At 42.0% G+C, this 17,419-nt stretch overlaps 2 protein-coding genes across 4 annotated transcripts in view; one reads left to right on the top strand and one right to left on the bottom strand.

Annotated features, from left to right (window-relative positions):
* The window catches only part of astn2 (astrotactin 2), a 186,627-nt gene that overhangs the window by 134,573 nt on the left and 34,635 nt on the right, over window positions 1–17,419 (top strand). For all 3 annotated transcript variants that reach the window (XM_031859969.1, XM_031859971.1, XM_031859970.1), the window contains one exon: window positions 10,044–10,366. In XM_031859969.1, coding sequence (XP_031715829.1) covers window positions 10,044–10,366 — 323 coding nt within the window. The remainder of the gene's footprint in view (window positions 1–10,043; window positions 10,367–17,419) is intronic.
* Window positions 1,923–5,610, bottom strand: trim32 (tripartite motif containing 32). The gene is made up of 2 exons (XM_031859972.1): window positions 5,514–5,610; window positions 1,923–4,725 (listed from the first exon to the last, which is right to left on the bottom strand). Exon 2 carries the CDS (start codon window positions 4,711–4,713, stop codon window positions 2,656–2,658), a length of 2,058 nt encoding a protein of 685 aa, XP_031715832.1. The 5' UTR covers window positions 4,714–4,725; window positions 5,514–5,610; the 3' UTR covers window positions 1,923–2,655.

Below are 17,419 nucleotides of genomic sequence, written 5' to 3'. Positions count from 1 at the left end.
GAACTCCGGATTGAATGAATACACAAATGTAAGAATGGTATGAAGAAAAACTGCTGCTGATATTTTGGTAAATGTTTATTGCACTCGGATAATCAACAATACAAACAGGAATTTGACTACACAAAGATGTCTGTACTGTGTTCAACACGTAAAATTCAAAGCCTCCGAAGGGCATAACACCGTAAACACACGGGAGTTTGGTTCATGGACATATTGCGTATTACGATCCAGTGGTAGAAATAATAAACTTTGAAAAAAGTATGCAAGGAAATAACTTCTCTCCAATGACGTAGAATAAAACATATTGAGATGATGTGAGACGCTGATGTTCAGCCCACTGACACAAGGACACTTGATTTTTCTAGCATTTTATGTATTATTTCTGTCACAGTGTTACATCAAGTGAAAGCACTGAAAACATGTGTTATGGCCAGGTTGACATGCAGCTAAGACAATCTATTGGTTTAGTGTTGAGATGCAACATTAAAACAAACACATCATGTATGATAGAAATACACAAGGAAATGACAGACTTCAACTGATGCTTCAATTTGGCTCTATTTGTGTTCTACTCCTCATCACTATGCATGTGTGGAAATATTCAAAACACTTATTGTTCACGATACAGTTTGATTCTCATATGTATATTTAATAGGGCTCCAAGTGCAGAATTAAGGTCAGCTTTGTGAAACAATTTGTTTTTAAGGCTGAAACTGAAGTCTGTATGTGACTGGAAGGTATGTATTGGAGGGAAGACTCTTTACTATTCACGACTTAATGGACATAGAATATGTTACATACATGGCTTTCAATGATTAACTGTTTCCCCATATTTTAGGCCACTAAATATTTTTGATTAAAAGGTGTCTTCTGATGTTATTTTAGCTGAAAGCATCTTTCTAATGCTTCATATGGACTCAATAAAGAATAATGAATCAAATGCATGTGGATATAAATCAATTAAATGTTGACTACCTCTGCGCATGGCTGCTGTCTTCCCCATCATCCCAGTGTAATAAAGCCAGGGTGTGTGCGGCTGGATTTTTCCCGCTTCATTATCCTAGCAGTGCTATTCTGAACAATCCTGAAAAAACAAGTATGTAACCACAGGCCAGGGGGGAGAAAACAATGGGCATAAGCTCTCTGGAATAAATGTCAGGTTTGAACAATGTATGTAAACATTATTCAAGTTGTAGATGCCTGCTGTACCCTTAAACGCTTACTGTGTTCTGGGTGCTTGAGCTATTTAGTGTCAGCTAGACCGGCATTGCAACAAAAAGTAATTTATAGATGATTGTATGATTATAGCTGACGGTGAGGGAATAAAAAGAACAGAGCCTTAAAATTGTAAGCGCCTTCTAGTGTTACAAGAGTCATCCGGAACCGTTGCAACTCTAATCTAGGGGCGACTGTGGCTAAGTGGATATCAGGGCCGTCTTTCAATCAGAGGGTCAGTGGTTCAATCCTCGGCTCCGGCTCTGCTTGTCGCATGTCGATGTGTCCTTGAGCAAGACACTTAACCCCAAAACTGTGCCTACGGTGTAGAAATGTGATAGACTCTGAATTGTAAGTCGCTTTGGATAAAAGCGTCTGCTAAATGACTGTAATGTAATCATTGTGGACACAAAACTCTGTCCGAAAAGTAGGACTGAAAGTGATTATGTTTAAAATAAAAAGGCCAGCAGGAGATGAATATATACAGAGAATAGGTGTTTGTAAAACAGGCAGTAGATTTGAGTAATTTAGGCTCATGTGCTGCTTGAAAAACAACTCAGCACACAGGCTAACTAGGCAGTATTAAAAAATACAAATTAAACATCAGTAACCCCAATTCTGAATCCCTCAACTCAAAGAGGCTTTAACCCACTGAACCCCAGTGAAACCCATTAAATGACAAATCATAGCTCTCCTCTAGTCTACTGTGTTGTGATTGTATCGGTCAACCCTATATGCTGTGGGTAACTTAATATTCTACACTTAATGTTACTGAATGCAGATACTGGGTTATTATTTTCCCATTAGTTAACTGCACAGTGAACTTTAAAAAGGTGCATTCAGCAACATCAACGTTTGTCTGTTGATAGGAAACAGTGCTGTGTCAACAATAAAGTGCTTCACGGGCCAAAAGCCTCGGTATGCTTTATTTTAAATGTAAATACGTTATTTTTCAGCTTTTCTTTTTCTCTTTCGCAAAGCAGAGCCAGATCAGTGAACGCCATGCATCACACACAGTCAGGCTGAAAGGTGGGATATAGCAGTATAACCGAGGAAGAACACATCATCTGTACTTTGTGCCTGCATTAGCTTTGACATCAGTCGCTTCTTTATTTTAATGTGACCATTTGTGCCAGTCTTTGTTGATGTAAAAAAATGTTTAAGTTCTGTCTCAGTGCTGTGATCCTTTCAAATAATCAGGGAGGAAGCAGCTCAATGGGCATATTTCTAATTTGAGGTATTCAATTAAAATCCAGTTGGGTTTTAAACTGAACCAAACTGCCTCGAACATTCATTTAATAACTCAGATTAAAGCTGGAGTGAGACTTGTTTGGACTGCAGCAAAACTAAAGTGACAGTGTGATTCTACCCTTTCATACAAACACATACCTGCTAAACCTCTCGTGCTCATGCATGTGCAGAGACAATGGATTTGTTCCTCTAGGAAGTGGAGGAGTGCCTCCTCTGAATGTATGTGTAGACTTTGACACAGTGGTCCCAACAATCCAGCACGAGCAGTTGTCCTTTCTGGGTGGTGGCCACTCCTACAGGGCATGTCAGGCCTTCCTGGATGAGGATTTTGAATCCACCCTCTTTGGGAAACTGGAGGATTTCTTTCCTGCCACTGTCCGTTACCAGCAAATCCCCATTGGCGTCCACACACATGCCAGTGATACAGCGGAAGTCCTCCGTCTCTGAGAAGAAATGGCTGAACTGTATGCCTAGCTGGCCGTCTGCATCGACCGAGCCAATAGAGAAGCCGCCTTCCAGGTGGGGCTCATTGTGACGTTTCTCAAAGTTCAGGGCTAGGCCCTGGGTGAAATAGACCGTTCCAGCTGCATCGCATGTCACAAACTTTGGCCTCACAGCGGAGCACAACCGGTTGTAGCTGACCACACCTAGATTGCGGTCCACTGTTAGACACCACAGCTTGCCACCTTCCACATCTGACACCACAAACTGACCCGATGGCATAGCAGTAATGCCCCAGGGTTTAATGAGCTGGTTTTTATGGCAAGCCACACAGTGTCCTTCCATAGTGTAGACTTTAACGGAGTTATCGTAGTTGTCAGTGAGCCCGATCAGTCCTTGAGGAGTGACAGCAATGGATAAGGGGATGAGGTTAGGCAGATCAGCCCCAAGGAAGCTCAGCACAAAGTTGTCAATGCTGCTGGCATTGCGGCGGATTTCCCGCTGGAAACCTTTGCGATTGAAGATCTGGATGCGGTAGTTGCCACGGTCAGCCACCAGGACCTCACCTTGTGGCGTTACACAGACGCCGACTGGTAAATTGAACATGCCAGGTAGCGTTCCCTTGCAGCCCATCTTCTTCACAAACTGGCAGACTGGAGGCCCTGCACTCGCCCCAGCTCCTCCGGGTGATCCCCCACCTGCATCCATGGACTTTGACTTAAAGCTGCCCGGTGAACCACACACCGCCTCCTCTGCAGCTGCAACCATGTCAATGTCTCGGTAAAGATCCACAGGAGTCCCCCTTCTGCCACCGTTAGCTCCCATTGCCCCAGCTACACTCATTACGTCACCCTCAAGTGCGATTTCCAACCCACTCTCCTCATCCTCTGTATCAACGGTGTAAGTGTTGGTGGTCACTTCGCCCACTTCCACAGGTTTCAAGTGCTCTGTTCTGACCAGCCCCGGCTCCTGCAGCTGAAACATCGTGGGCAAGCTACTCCTCAAATCCAGCTCTTCATCATCACTGCCTTCGCCATCATCCTTGAGCAAAGCGATGTCGCTCTGCCTCACCAGCATGGTCAGGTAATCGCAACGTGACACGACTTTTACCTCTGCGATGTTCAGGAGATACGTCTGCTCTTCCAGGACCTGCCCGTTTAGCTTTTCGACTTCCGTCATGGAAGAAGTGAATGTCCTCCGAGACCTGCTGAGTTCCTCTTGAAGACGTAGCTCAGCCGAAGCATAGTCCTGCTGCACCGCCCGGTACTTAAGTCTCAAGGACTTTGAAATGTTTTCAATAGCCGTCTTTTTCTTCTGAATTTCGCCCATGACGTCCCGCAGAGAAGCCAGCTTGCCACCCAGTTCTTTACGACGCTGTTCTGCAGCCACCCGAATCGGCTGGACCGAATGGCCTTGCAGCAGGTGGCCCTCCCCTTTACAAAGCTCACAGAGGACTGTGGCGCAGTCGTGACAGTACTGTCGTGGTAGGCGGTTGCAGCAGGACTTGCACATCAGGGCGGCAGCAGCAGCACTGCAGGACGTGGTGCAATCCAGGATCTTGAGCACAGTGAGATTATCGGCCAGCTGGGAGATACTGCTCATACGGGACACCCTGCTACAGAAGGGGCAGCGCACACCGTTTATAGTGTTAGCCAACAGCTTTTCTAGACACTGCCGGCACACTGTGTGACCACACTGCAGGAGTTTGGGTCTCATTTGATCCTGGTTGTAGGTCTCCAGGCATATAGGGCACTCGAGAACCTCCCTCATTAAATCCGGGTCCAGCGGGGAATATGCCGCCTCCATTATGGTCCCTTCCTTGAGTTGGAATAAACAAGAAAGGAGTTTTTGTAATAGTTTACCATTCTGTGTAAAATTCTACAAAGAGTAAACAAAAAAACATGTCGCCACAAATTATGTATTATGTTACATTTCTGATCCATCGCAGTTGTTCAGGCATGCAGCAGTACATTGATACTCAAATCACAAAAGTAAGTGTGTGTAAGTAAGTAAGTGACTCATCTGACGCAACACTGTAACAATAAATGATACAGTGTAACACATTGTCACTAACCTAATGTTAGTGGGCTACTTTGCAGGTTAATAAGTATGGGGCCAGTTTCAAAGTAGCTAGTTGTCGCAGTTTAGCTGACATACCGTTAAACATGTGGCGAATGTTACATGTCGGGTGAGCACCAGTTAAACAGGAAAGCTTCCACAACCATGCGCTCGTGGCAAGTAATCTGATTGTTGATCTGTTGATATTTATCATTGACACGCGATCGGTCCACGCCATGATTACAAGCAATGTAGTAAGCAAGCAATAAGTAGGCTATATCTAGACTGTGCTCTCTTAATGTTTAAAAATAGCTTGACCTTTCAGTCCAGACTTACGAACCAATTACATTGAGAATTCCCTCATTTTAGGCAAAGCAAGTCGGAGGCCTCTCGACAACACAACAAACGTGAACGCTGTCCTATGACACAACGCGACAGTGTTATTCAACGTTATCACGGGGCTGATTGTGATGCACGGGCCTTTTGAAAATAAGACCTGCAGCTCACTGTACTGCTTCTCTCTGCACATTTCGACCTTAAAACGTTACCTTTTTCCTCAAACGTTAGCTGTTTCGAAGTTCAGAGGTTTTGATGCGCGTGCTGTGGTTCTGCTGCTATTGCAGCTGGTAGTGAGGAACTGCAGTGATGACGACGTGACGTACGCTTGCTACGTAATACGCACAGCTGTGAGTTTGACGGTTTTGATTGGCTGCTGTGTGGGCTTGCACAAGGACTCACCAGGGTCCTAGTGCCTGATTCCACGTTCCTGATCAGAGGACAATGCAGTTCTTGGGATTTTTTTGACTTCTTGTTTGACTTCCAATTTGACCGTATTACCTTTTATTTGCCTTATTCACAACATTCCCATATTCAATACAACAAAGGGCAAAAAAAGATTGTCAGGCAAAGTTTTAATTTAAATTGGATTTAAATATAGTTTTATTATTATTATTATTATTGTCATGCCCAGTGCCTAGTCAAATTGTAAAATGTACTGATTTAGAATAAAATAAGATAATCCTATATTAGTCCCACAGTGGGGAAATGTACAGGATTACAGCAGCATACAGTATAGTGCAAACATAGTAAAAAAACAAGATCAAAACAAGTATTATAAATTAAGTAAAAAGCAAAAAAATCCACAATAACTAAAATATTATATATACAGAATAACTTTGCATGCAATTTATCCTGAAATGACAGGGGCCCTTTTAGTTTTCAGCAGGAATACATACTTTGTTATTGTACCAGGCCATCCTTAAAAGAACACACACATATGATTACGTAACTTGAGTGAACAAGTAAACAGACCTGTAACTGAGAAAATAAGTCTCACAGAGAACCTGAAGTAAGCTACTGCTCATAGACTATACGTGCATTTGAAATAGTCAAGGTCTGGTGACATATTTCAGTTTTTAGTCACAAGTCAGTAATTATAGTAACAGACCACTAGATGTCAGAAGAAGTCTTCAAGAAGAAGTCTGTTCAACACCCTTGTCAACAAAGTGGTGTAGAGTAAATCTGGAAATTAGAACCACATCAGAAACAGATTTTTTGTTTGTCAAGCACAGCAAATAGGGTCTAAAGAAATGTGGAAAATGCAATTTGATTGTCATTTAACGCATTTAATGAATGTAATGTATTGTATTCTGGGCTGTTAAACTGCTCAACAGACCCTTGTAGAATAACTGCTGCTAAACTAGTTTATATTGCAAGCTATAACTCATTTTAATTGTTACTTTGCAGACAAGACACAGCTCACACAGATCTGCATTTTATTAGCATGTGTCACTTGTTATACCAATATTGTGCAAGGCTGTGTAAAATGAATAGGAAATATGAGCTACTGTAGATCTGTTAAGATCAGAAGACTGTGGTAGATGTAGCGCTAGCAGCTGTTTTAATAAAGCAAACACAACAATGACAACAGTAACCACATCTAACAACAGCTGTATTAAATAGCTATGGAAGATATCTGACACCTTTGCTGTTGTTGCCTGGGCAACATAACCCTGGCCAGAACGGATGTGTCCCTCATGAGTAATTATGCTGCAACCAGTCTACAAAGACATTTTAATTAACGAAGGCGGTGCAAGATCAATGGCAAGGAAATTCACTCATTTATCTCTCCACTATGTTTGGTGACAGGCAAGTGAGAATCAAATTCATTCCGCACAGCAAAGAGAAGTGATGGACGAATGACGGGCCACTCCTTTAACTGCACCAAAATACATGCTGTCCTATTTAATTCACCCTCACACGAAGAAATAGAGACGCGCACAAAATACTTCAGTGATACCAGATTGAAATTGTTACAGCAGTTTGCTAATAGTCTCAAAACAAGTCAACAAAGAAAGTCTAATAAAAGATACAATATTAGGAGACAACAAAATTATAAAGGTAGAAATACACTGCACGCTATTGTCAGCTAATTATGACAATCACAGTACCGTGGCTATATATTCTCCTGGCTATTATCTCCGCCAATACTTGACAGTGCCAGTTCTTTCATCAGATGCATTTGTTTACATAGATGTAAACAACTGTATTGAGTTAAAGGGGGCGAGAGTGAATTAGGCTGACTAGCCAAAGCCAACCTGATCTACAGGGCTTTATTGTGAGAGCTGGGTGATGACAGCTCTTTTCTGTGTCTGTGTTGCCTCAAGAAGTGCATGTAATTGGGCTCTTGGGCCACCCCTTGAGTCTGTTTACATACTGTTGCACATGAAGTTACCACCCACCCTTTCAACTGCTTGCCAGTGTTTTACAGATGCACACACGGGGTAGGCTGCAAAGACATACATGTATGTAGAGACTCTCTAGAGTTCTCTCTCTCTCTCTCTCTCTCTCTCACACACACACACACCAGGGTCAGAGCCACAATTGAGGACATGTCATGTCCTTGGATTTGGAATTGTGTTAATCTCACCAGATTACCCCCCCCCACACACACACACACACACACACACCCATTGTCTACAGTCAATTATTTATTCTGAATTGCTGCTACAGCTTGGTTGTTTTGTCGAGCCTATTAGCTGTACAATCATTTCTTTCTTTTGGGTCGACTTCTAATGCTGCATGTGTAGGCAGTATTAGGCACTTTTAATAGTAAGTTGTTGTTGTTGTTGTTCAGATAGCCAAAATGTCAGTTGTGTTAAGTAAAAAGCAACTTTATTTTTATCTTTTTTTTTATCCATTAGAGTGGACAATACATTAATTTGCTAAAGCATAGAAATGATTTAGCGACTTTGTATGCACAAGTTAATTATTAACGTTAAGTCATTTTTGCCTATTTTATTATTAGGCTTTTAAATAATACAACATAACAGACTTATTGAAGTAGTGCATGCTCTGTGATCACATGGGTTTTGCTTGTTACCTTTTGCATCATCAACGGTAGAGAAAACAAAACTTGTTGCAAGATCTTTTGGTTTTTATTACTTTGTTCTGAAATTGAAAACTCATTTCAGATATATTTTGATTAAATATTTTTTTCATGCTTTAACTATCAACTTGATACACTGACTGATTTTGTCCTGCAAAATTAGACAGAAAATAGTCTTTAAAAAAAGTCCCCACACTGTTTTCCTCAAAGCTGTTACATGCCTGCTGGTAAATCACATGTGTCGGCATCTGTTTGTGTTTGAGAAATGAATAGTTGAAGGTTAACACACCCTTTTCATGTCTTGGGTTAGCTTATTTAACGTTGATATTACAGGAGTCCAAGTTAAATTACACATGCAGACACATTTAGACCTGTTTCTGTCTCTCACACAAACACGTTTGGGTTCATGCACTGCATGTTGTGTTTTTTCCCACTGACAATAGTTTCAAGGATTTTCGATTTCACTGTCATTAAAATGGGAAGTAAAGGTAATTAAAAATATTAACCCTAATTGGGCCCAATTACTCCACCTTGAATAATGTCAACGGTTTTTCCTGCTCTCTTACCGACTTCCTTCTGCTTTGGGCCGCCTTCTGTTTTGTGTGGGTGCACATGTGCGCTTATGTAATGTATGCATTGGTAGTTTCCTCCATCCACCCGTGTGTCTCTGTTTATATGTGAATGGGGTTGTGATTAAAACTTAAACATTTGTACATTTATGTGTTTAAACTCTCATGTCGGCCTGATGTTGTTCTTTCATTAGGACAAAAAAAGCTTCATTAATCTGCACAGGGTGTAGGTTACTCATGACAACATACATTTAAGTATTAAACATAGTCAGTGTTTTTAACTCATAAATCAGTGGTTTGATTAGAGAAATCATACATTTGCAGATATACATTTATTATGCATTGGTGTATGTGCTGACTGATGATAAAATCATGTCTCAAAGCAATATCAAAAGCCGCTAATTCCTACTTGAATACCTCCTTTTGCCACTAGAAAGAACACCATATCACTCATTTGGAAAACTCTCATATGTCTGTTCTTGTAAATCAAACAGACACAAATGCTCATGTGCCATATCAGCACAGATTGCGAACAACATGGCTCCACTGTAACATGTGGCCTGATGTATCCTGCAAGTGAAACACTCGACACCCAAGTAGCATTCTCTCCTGTTTCTACTCCTTGCCTGCTTCTGTCATCGCCTCTTCTGTTGTTGTCACTGAAAGAGGAAATGATGATGAAGAATCCCCCCAACTAGTGAGAACATCAAAGAGTGGTAATTGACACTCAGGAGAAGAAGCCAGTGACACCCTTACTCCCTTTCCCTCCCATTCATCCTATGTCTGTGAAAGCTGATGACAGTAAGGGATTAGTTGTTGTTTTTTCTTCTTTTCCTTGGCAGCAAGCAAAAGTAAATCCAGATGTGGATGCTTTATGCAACTGAGCGACTGTGAATGTTCTCTGCTACTCCAAGTGGAGATTCAGGAAATGTTTTACGGAACTAGAGATGAGAGAAATTTGGGGAAGGGAGTTTTAGTTTTATCATTTTGAATGAATACACATAAAAGTGAAGGAGATGCCATAAAATGATTGTTAATAATGAATGATGTTAACTTTGTTTTTCTTTATCTGCACCACATCATACCATTACGCTCCTTTCCTCTTCCGACTACCCCTCCAGAGGCAACAGACCAGGGGGTTGGTGGAAGTGGGCGGCGTGAGCTGAAGTCGGTTCCCTTCATCAGCTACCTGTCGGCACTGCAGAAGAGCCAGCTGTTGTCTGACGACATGGTGAATGGCGTGGAGATCCGCTGCGAGGAGAAAGGCAGCTGTCCAGCTGGCTGCCACCTGTGCCATCACCAGGCTATGATGGGAGGAGTGTCAGGAAGAGGCCGCACTGGTAACAGCAGGAATGGAGAGCAGCCTTCCCCCATCCCTGTGCTATTGGAAGTCAGCCGCGTGGTGCCCCTCTACAGCCTGGTCCAGGACAACATCACCAAAGAGGTGAGAAATCAGCATGGGGGTAGGAAGATGGTGTGTGTGTGTGTTTGCTTGTTTGCATGCGGATGTGTTTGTAGAAGGGGAGGGAGAGGCTGGGAGAGTGACCATAAAACTAGAAAGAGAATTAAGTCACACATATCTACTGGATTTGGAAGAAAACAAGCAAAAATATTAAAAACATCCATATTCAGGAATTATTCATTATATGGATATAAACTGTGTCAATTCACTATTAGACCAATTACAATTGGTTGGGATGTGGTTATACGGGTACTTTCACTCCCGCAAACATAAGTTTATGGTAAATGTAAGGCAAATTAACATGTATATTATGCTGCCCTGTGACAAAAGGTATCATCTGTTCTGCAAGTGTAGGAAGCATATGTTAATTGCTTAATATGTGTTTTCTAATATACGATCTCATGGTGGCGTAATCCTTTCGGACTGTACATATCCATTGTCCTCTGAAGCATTTTAACTGAGGCAATTGTAACAAATCACCTCTAGGTGGCATTAGTTGGTTAACTTTGACCACTGGAATTGAGCACTGTAATACAGAGGGCATAAAAAGATTACATCATGGTTTTCTCCTTTTGTGGGGAAGTCAATGTGTGATATATATATATATATATATATATATATATATATATATATATATATAAAATATCAGCCTCATGGTCATGCTGTGTTTGTGATTCACCCTGTATGAAAAGTTGTTGGATCTTTGTGCAATGAAATTTAATCATAAGAGAAGTCTTTTCCATAAGGTAATTTAGGAGGGGGCTCTGGCTTCACTTGACGTTTTGCTCATTTTCGGTTTCCTCTTGACGTGACATCCGGTATGTCAGAACAGAACTGTTTGCAGGTGACTCACGCCCAAAACACACGCATGCACAAGCCATAGAGAGCAGACTGGTTCACGCTCCCCCATTCAAGAATCTAATTACCTTACCTTCAGAAATTACCAGGCAACAACGTTGTTGTGCATATATATGTATATATATATATATGCATATATATGCAATCAGAGGCAACACACACATACACACAGCAAAAGCCCCCTGTACGTGCCGCCAATGACAAGCACCGCAGCCCCAAAGAAAAGAAGGCACAATCAATATCAGACGATCCCTACTGGGCCTCATCAATAGCTACACGTGAGGAAGAGCAAAATGTCTCTTTTCCCTCTCTTCCAAACACCTCGCTATCCATCCTTCTTTCTCCCCATACCCAACACGTGGTCTTCTGGGGATGTAGAGAGTGAGATGTATGAGGAGGAGGAGAAGGGCTAGACTGCAGTGGATCGCTCTGGCAAGCCCTTCTGTGCTAGCTTGAGGCAGGTATATTAGCTCCTTATTGATGTCATCGACCTCTGGGGAGGGAGGGGAGTCCATCACTCTGCTCCTCTTTTCCTCTCTTTCTTTTCTTCTCTTGGCGTCAACTGATGCTGCTAGTCTGAAAGGCAAATAGCTATATTGCATTAGAAACGGAGGACAAAACAGCCTGCCCCTCCACACACACACACACACACCTGGTCTGTCTCTCTCTCTCTCTCTGTCTCTGTCTCTGTGCTTCAGACTATCTTTCTACTTGACTGGGTATATCTGGGAAGACAGCTGCCATGTTGAAAAAGCTTTCTGAGACATGTTTTTATATATATACAGTATATATATATGTATATATCATTTTTTTACCTTAAACCCCCTGAATCCATCAAAATAGAGGCTTAGTTGTCTATCTTATGATTCAATGTACCCAATACCGGGTTTACATAGACCTGTCACTCTCCTTTGGCCCCCTTCCTCCCTCCTTTCTCTCCTACCTGCATCTTTCAGTGGCCGCTCCCTGACTGTTTGACAGGACATGTCATGTCCCTTTCACATCAATCTCCTCATTATTAAGCCAGAGGGGGATTTTGTTTCATTGAAAAAAACACGACTCGAAAGAAACAGAATTATACTGTAGAAATAGCTTGCTTCTTGCGGCTTTGTCAAATAGGAAAATAGGGAATAAAGTATTTCTTTGTACATTTGGCCAGTACTGACATTATCAATGGCTAGTACATACAGGTTTTTTTGCTGTAGGATGAAAGTATTTCCAAAAACGTTAAAGGGTTGGTTTACCCAAATGGAGAAAATCTATCCATGCTGGTAGTTTTATTTTGACATGTCCAGATTATAATATGTCCATCCCTGATATATTTGCCTCTATGGAGATGGTAGCACTAAAACAGACAATGCCTCTTCTGGATTATCCACAGGCCTCACTGTCCAACAGTTGCTGCAGGTTTCTTCGGTGGGAAGAACTTGACGTGAAAACTTCTTACAGTAAAGTCTGTGGATTCTGCAGAGTATATGAGGACACTATTTTCTGATGTTTTAAGATTTTAATTGTGATGTTTGTGTTTTTGTTCCGCTAAAACCACATATAAAAAACGCCTTCCCCACCATTGTATATTTATGTATTGCATTTTTATCCCAAAATCATAGCAAATAAATGCAAACATATCGGCATGGCTAAATAAGTGGGGGCATGTGAGATTTATTTTCCCTTTTACATTTGTTGACACTTCATCTGTAATAAACAAACTGATTATACTTTTCATTTGGAAGGAAAGGTTTGAGGTTTATTCCTTCATTGTCTTGGTATTGAATACCTCTCAAGTTTCTTGGGCTTGACTTGCTTTAAACCTGGTCTTGGAATTGTCTTGGACTCGACTAAGGTGGTCTTGCTTACAGGCATGGGGTGTGCACGCAAATACACACACGCACACAGACACTGCCCTGTTTAAGTGCCAGAGAAAAATACCTCAGTGGATAAATAAATAAGCTAACGCCTGGGGAGCTTGCCAGTGGTCCTATGTCCTGTGATGCTGTGACTGAATTATGGCAAACCTTTTGAACAAATTGGTTGTGAGTCTAATGGGTCAGAATGCTTTATATCTTGCAGAGTGGCCGCTGTCATGCTGTCACCGTAACGCACCACTGCAGCCCCTCGCAGGGTTGTGTCTAGAACATTCTCAGTGGGGGCAGGAGGGGGCACAGAAGTAAAAGAGCAATAACATATTTTCACCAAAATGAAAGCAGTAGGAGCATTATACAGAAAAAGAGGTTAGGTATGTTTTTAATGGGTGATCCAGATGGTCTCCTAAATCGAATGCACACAAAAGAAATGCAAGTTTTGATCCCAAGAACATCACTTCAGTACCAAGGAGAGCGCACGCTCAAACAGATAATAACTAAACAGGTTCTTATAAACTCTCTATGGCCACTACATACTACACTGGATTACCAGTTTAGTACACCTAGCTAGAACTATTGCAGCCTAATACAACAGCACTGCGAAATAATCCCTTATGAGGGTTCTACCTTTTTTGTTGAAATGTTGCTTCAACTTTACGGTAATTGTGGAGACTGTACTTTGTGGTGTAGTTGAACTGTATATTATACAGACAGGTATTTCTGTTTTTTAGTCTACCCTTGTTGACATGAATGGGGGGGGATTACACAACATTATTGTTGTTGTTGTATTGTTGTTGTATTAGACTGCATTACTTTTAGCTAGGTGCACATAATAAACTGGCAACTGAGTCTACGTTGTAGTCAACATTTGGTCCATAAAGCATTAATTACATCAGCAGTAGTTCACACAAAGACAGACCTAACCAAAAAAGCCACCTGACGATGAAGGCGTATTGATAATTATTTGATTAATAATAAAGAGGTGAGTGTCCAGCAGACTTACTCCTTTTGTTTGTGTACACTGACATTACATTTTCATACTCCCCTTCTCTGTTGTCTTTTTTATTATTGTTGGCTTAGGTTGTTATTTTGTAACACACAATAAGAGAACACGCTAACAAACAAGTCATGTTTCTTTGCTGGAATGGTAAGATTAGCTTTGGCACTCTGTAAAGCAATACCTGCTGTTTGAGGGTCCGCCAGTGACATGGCAATCCCCTCTCAACCTCTGGGTGAACCAACCCGCCAGCCGCCCCCAGTGTCCAATTTCCTGGAAGTACTACTTCTGATAAGCTTCCTTGAAGCAGCCCAATGGTTCCATTGTTAACACCATTAGCCCTGAATGATTGGAAATGCTACATAAACGAATTCACGTGTGCGCACGCTCACACACACACACACACACACACTTAGGTCACCAATGATGGTGTCCTGTGTGTGCTGACTTAGACTCTTTACCACCACTGGTGATCATCTTATAAATCAATACTGTGGGCCAGCTGGCCAATGTTTTCATGTATTAGCCTCTGCAAATGGACAGTGATATGGTCAGCTTAAACTAGACAAACAGACTAATACATTAAAGAGGTCACAATGGCCTTCCTTGCCTTCTTGTAAGTCACGACAGGCTTCTACGAAAGTGGAAGGTCCAAATAGTATTTTGGTGCCAGTGAGTCTGCTGGGTTTAGACGATGTCAAGGCTTGGAATTTGTGGCCGGAGTTGTTGCTGACGCTCAGTAGCCTTGCTGTTCTGATCCTGTCCTCTGTTGGCAGGGGGTGATTACATTTCAGCTCAATTTGTTTAGTATCGATAAGGTCAATGGAGATGAATCGTGGCATATTTGTGAAATGGTAGAACCATGTGTTGTTGTAGTCATCGGGGGACTGCCGGTTCCTGAAAGAAAATCTGTTATGGCTGCTCAAAAAATGTATTACACTGTTACAGTCAGATAGGACCATCTTTATCAAAATACTTGCTTAATATGAAGCATAATGTATAAGGTGTGTTTATTACCCCTATCTGGCGAGCACATAATGTATCAGGATCTTTAGTGTTCTTGGAAATGCAGGAAATATGGTTAATCAATAGAGTATAAGGTATCCTCCCCTTTTCAGCTTTGACTCATCTCTGCTTTGAACACAGAAGTACTCTCTCCTGGGCCTTTCAATGTGTCTGTTCATCTCACTAAAGGATTTTCCTTACTAACGCAAGCAAGATATATGGTTGTCTTCACAGACACACGCTTGACATATCATACCTTTATATGTATTACCAGTCCTTTTTTCTTTGCTTTTCTCTAAATCCTCATCTCTGCTTTACCTCCTGTGCCCCCCACCCAACCCCCCCACCCCACCCCACCCCACCCCATTCTCTAAACCACAATTAGATTCCCTGTTTACCCAGTGGAGACTGGCTTGCATTACTCTTCAAACATAAACACGGCAGTAATCGCTTTGTCTATTTTTCACATGTGCAGCCATGCAATCAAGTGCGCAGACCCATATGGGGGTTTTCCTAGGAATCTGGTGGTGGTATACGCATGGCGGTCCTGTGGTCTTTCTGTCTTTTGCCCCGAGCAGCGGAGGTCATTTCTCATTTCTCATATTTGTCTAGTCTGTCTGCGTGCATAGACCTTGAGTCCAGGTTTTTCTTGTTGCCTTTGTCTGTGGCCTGCTTCCCATTGACATGAGGTGGGAAGACCCCTGCTGCTGTTGTTTTCTGGCAGCAGTTAGCCACATGGGTTCAGGCAAGGGGGGAGAAATGTAATTACCTTTTTCCCCTTTTTTGTTTTCTGGGGGGTTATTATATGGCCATGGATTACAGTGCTTGCCTACTCCCTATAATAACTGCTCATTCAGCAAGCTCATTTAGAGGGGCTTCTATTGGAGGATAAATAATAGGAAAGCCTTCACTGCTAAAGGATCCTGATCCTGTCCCACAGTAAGGTGGGGAATGCTTTGAGAGTTGGGAGTCTCCCTTTTTCACACCTTCGTTCCCTTGTTTATTTTGTTGATATTTTGCCGTCCTTTTTCCTTTGGTCTCTCCAGCCTCTCTATCTTAATCTGCTGCTCATTAAGGTCACTTTCACCCTCAAGATCCTTTGCCTTTGAGTGAAAGCAAGTGGTATTGGCAGAAGTCAGTTCCCATGAAAAACTGTTGAGTCTCCTTTACAGCCAACAATCCAGTGAAATGCTAACATCAGCTTCTGAGTGCATACCCAGACTCTTTTTTTGGTCAAGCTGTCTGTCTTTCTGGTTAGAACTATAACCATCTCAAATGTCACTGTCACTAATCAACACGCTGCATACATCTGTCTGTTTTTGTGCATGTTTGCATGTCCCCACGTGCGTGTTCGCAGTTGTCTTACAGATGTGTGTGGTCTCATCGGTTCCTTTGCTTTTGGATAAGTGAATGTCATGGTGTATTGGAACAAAGGAGTTGCTTTTCTGAGCTTTTGGTTGGATGCCTGGTACAGAGTGATAATGTTTCTGCATGATTCCAGTGTCCTATTTTTGTGATCATGATCAAGCACATCTCTAAAGTTGTCTTCACGAGGCAGCACTGGCAACCAGTTAGAGCACATAAATAACTGAGTGCTCCATTGATCCATAGTGTGACACGGGGAACCACAGTGCTTGCAAACTCCCTTGAACTCACTGTCTATCATGCCTGTGGCTTTAAGAAAGCCCTGACATTATACTTTATTGCTTTGACGGCTATATTGGCATTTTGCTGCCTTTTAGAGGATGACTGAGCTTCTGCCTTTTGATTTTTCATTTGCCCGTTAATGAAGCAGCACAAGGAGATGCTAGGAGATGATGTCATCTCCTAACACCCACCCCCTCCCATCCCCTTCACAGACAGACCGACATCAACATCGACACTGACACTGACAGATCCACACAGAAACATACGATTGGCACAGCTTTCACACCTCCATCATAAAAGTCACAGTTACTCTATGATATCATATAGTGTAAGCTTGTCGATGTTAGTGAGATCTTCCTGCCTTATGGTAATTGGGAATGAAAAGGTCACTGTGTGTGGGTGTGTGCATGTCTGTCTTTGTGAGACCTTTCTTTAGTTTTAGACAATCAGAGAGAGGGCATTTTTGCAAAGTGAGGACATTTTGGACAGTCCTCACTTCATCGTGGTAAGACTGAGGTTTGATATGTTAATGTTTAACTTAGGAGATGGGGAAAAGAAAATGAATATAGTCAATGGAGAGTCATCGTATGGACATAAATAGAAGGATGTGTGTATGTGTGTGTGTGCTGGGATATATGAGGGTGGTTTGGATGGGAGATGGGGGTT

Source organism: Anarrhichthys ocellatus, unplaced genomic scaffold, assembly GCF_004355925.1.
Source record: "Anarrhichthys ocellatus isolate YVR2014 unplaced genomic scaffold, GSC_Weel_1.0 scaffold23, whole genome shotgun sequence".
NCBI lineage: Eukaryota > Metazoa > Chordata > Actinopteri > Perciformes > Anarhichadidae > Anarrhichthys > Anarrhichthys ocellatus.
Note: the sequence above shows the minus strand (reverse complement) of the source record. Positions and strands in the feature narration are given on the sequence as shown.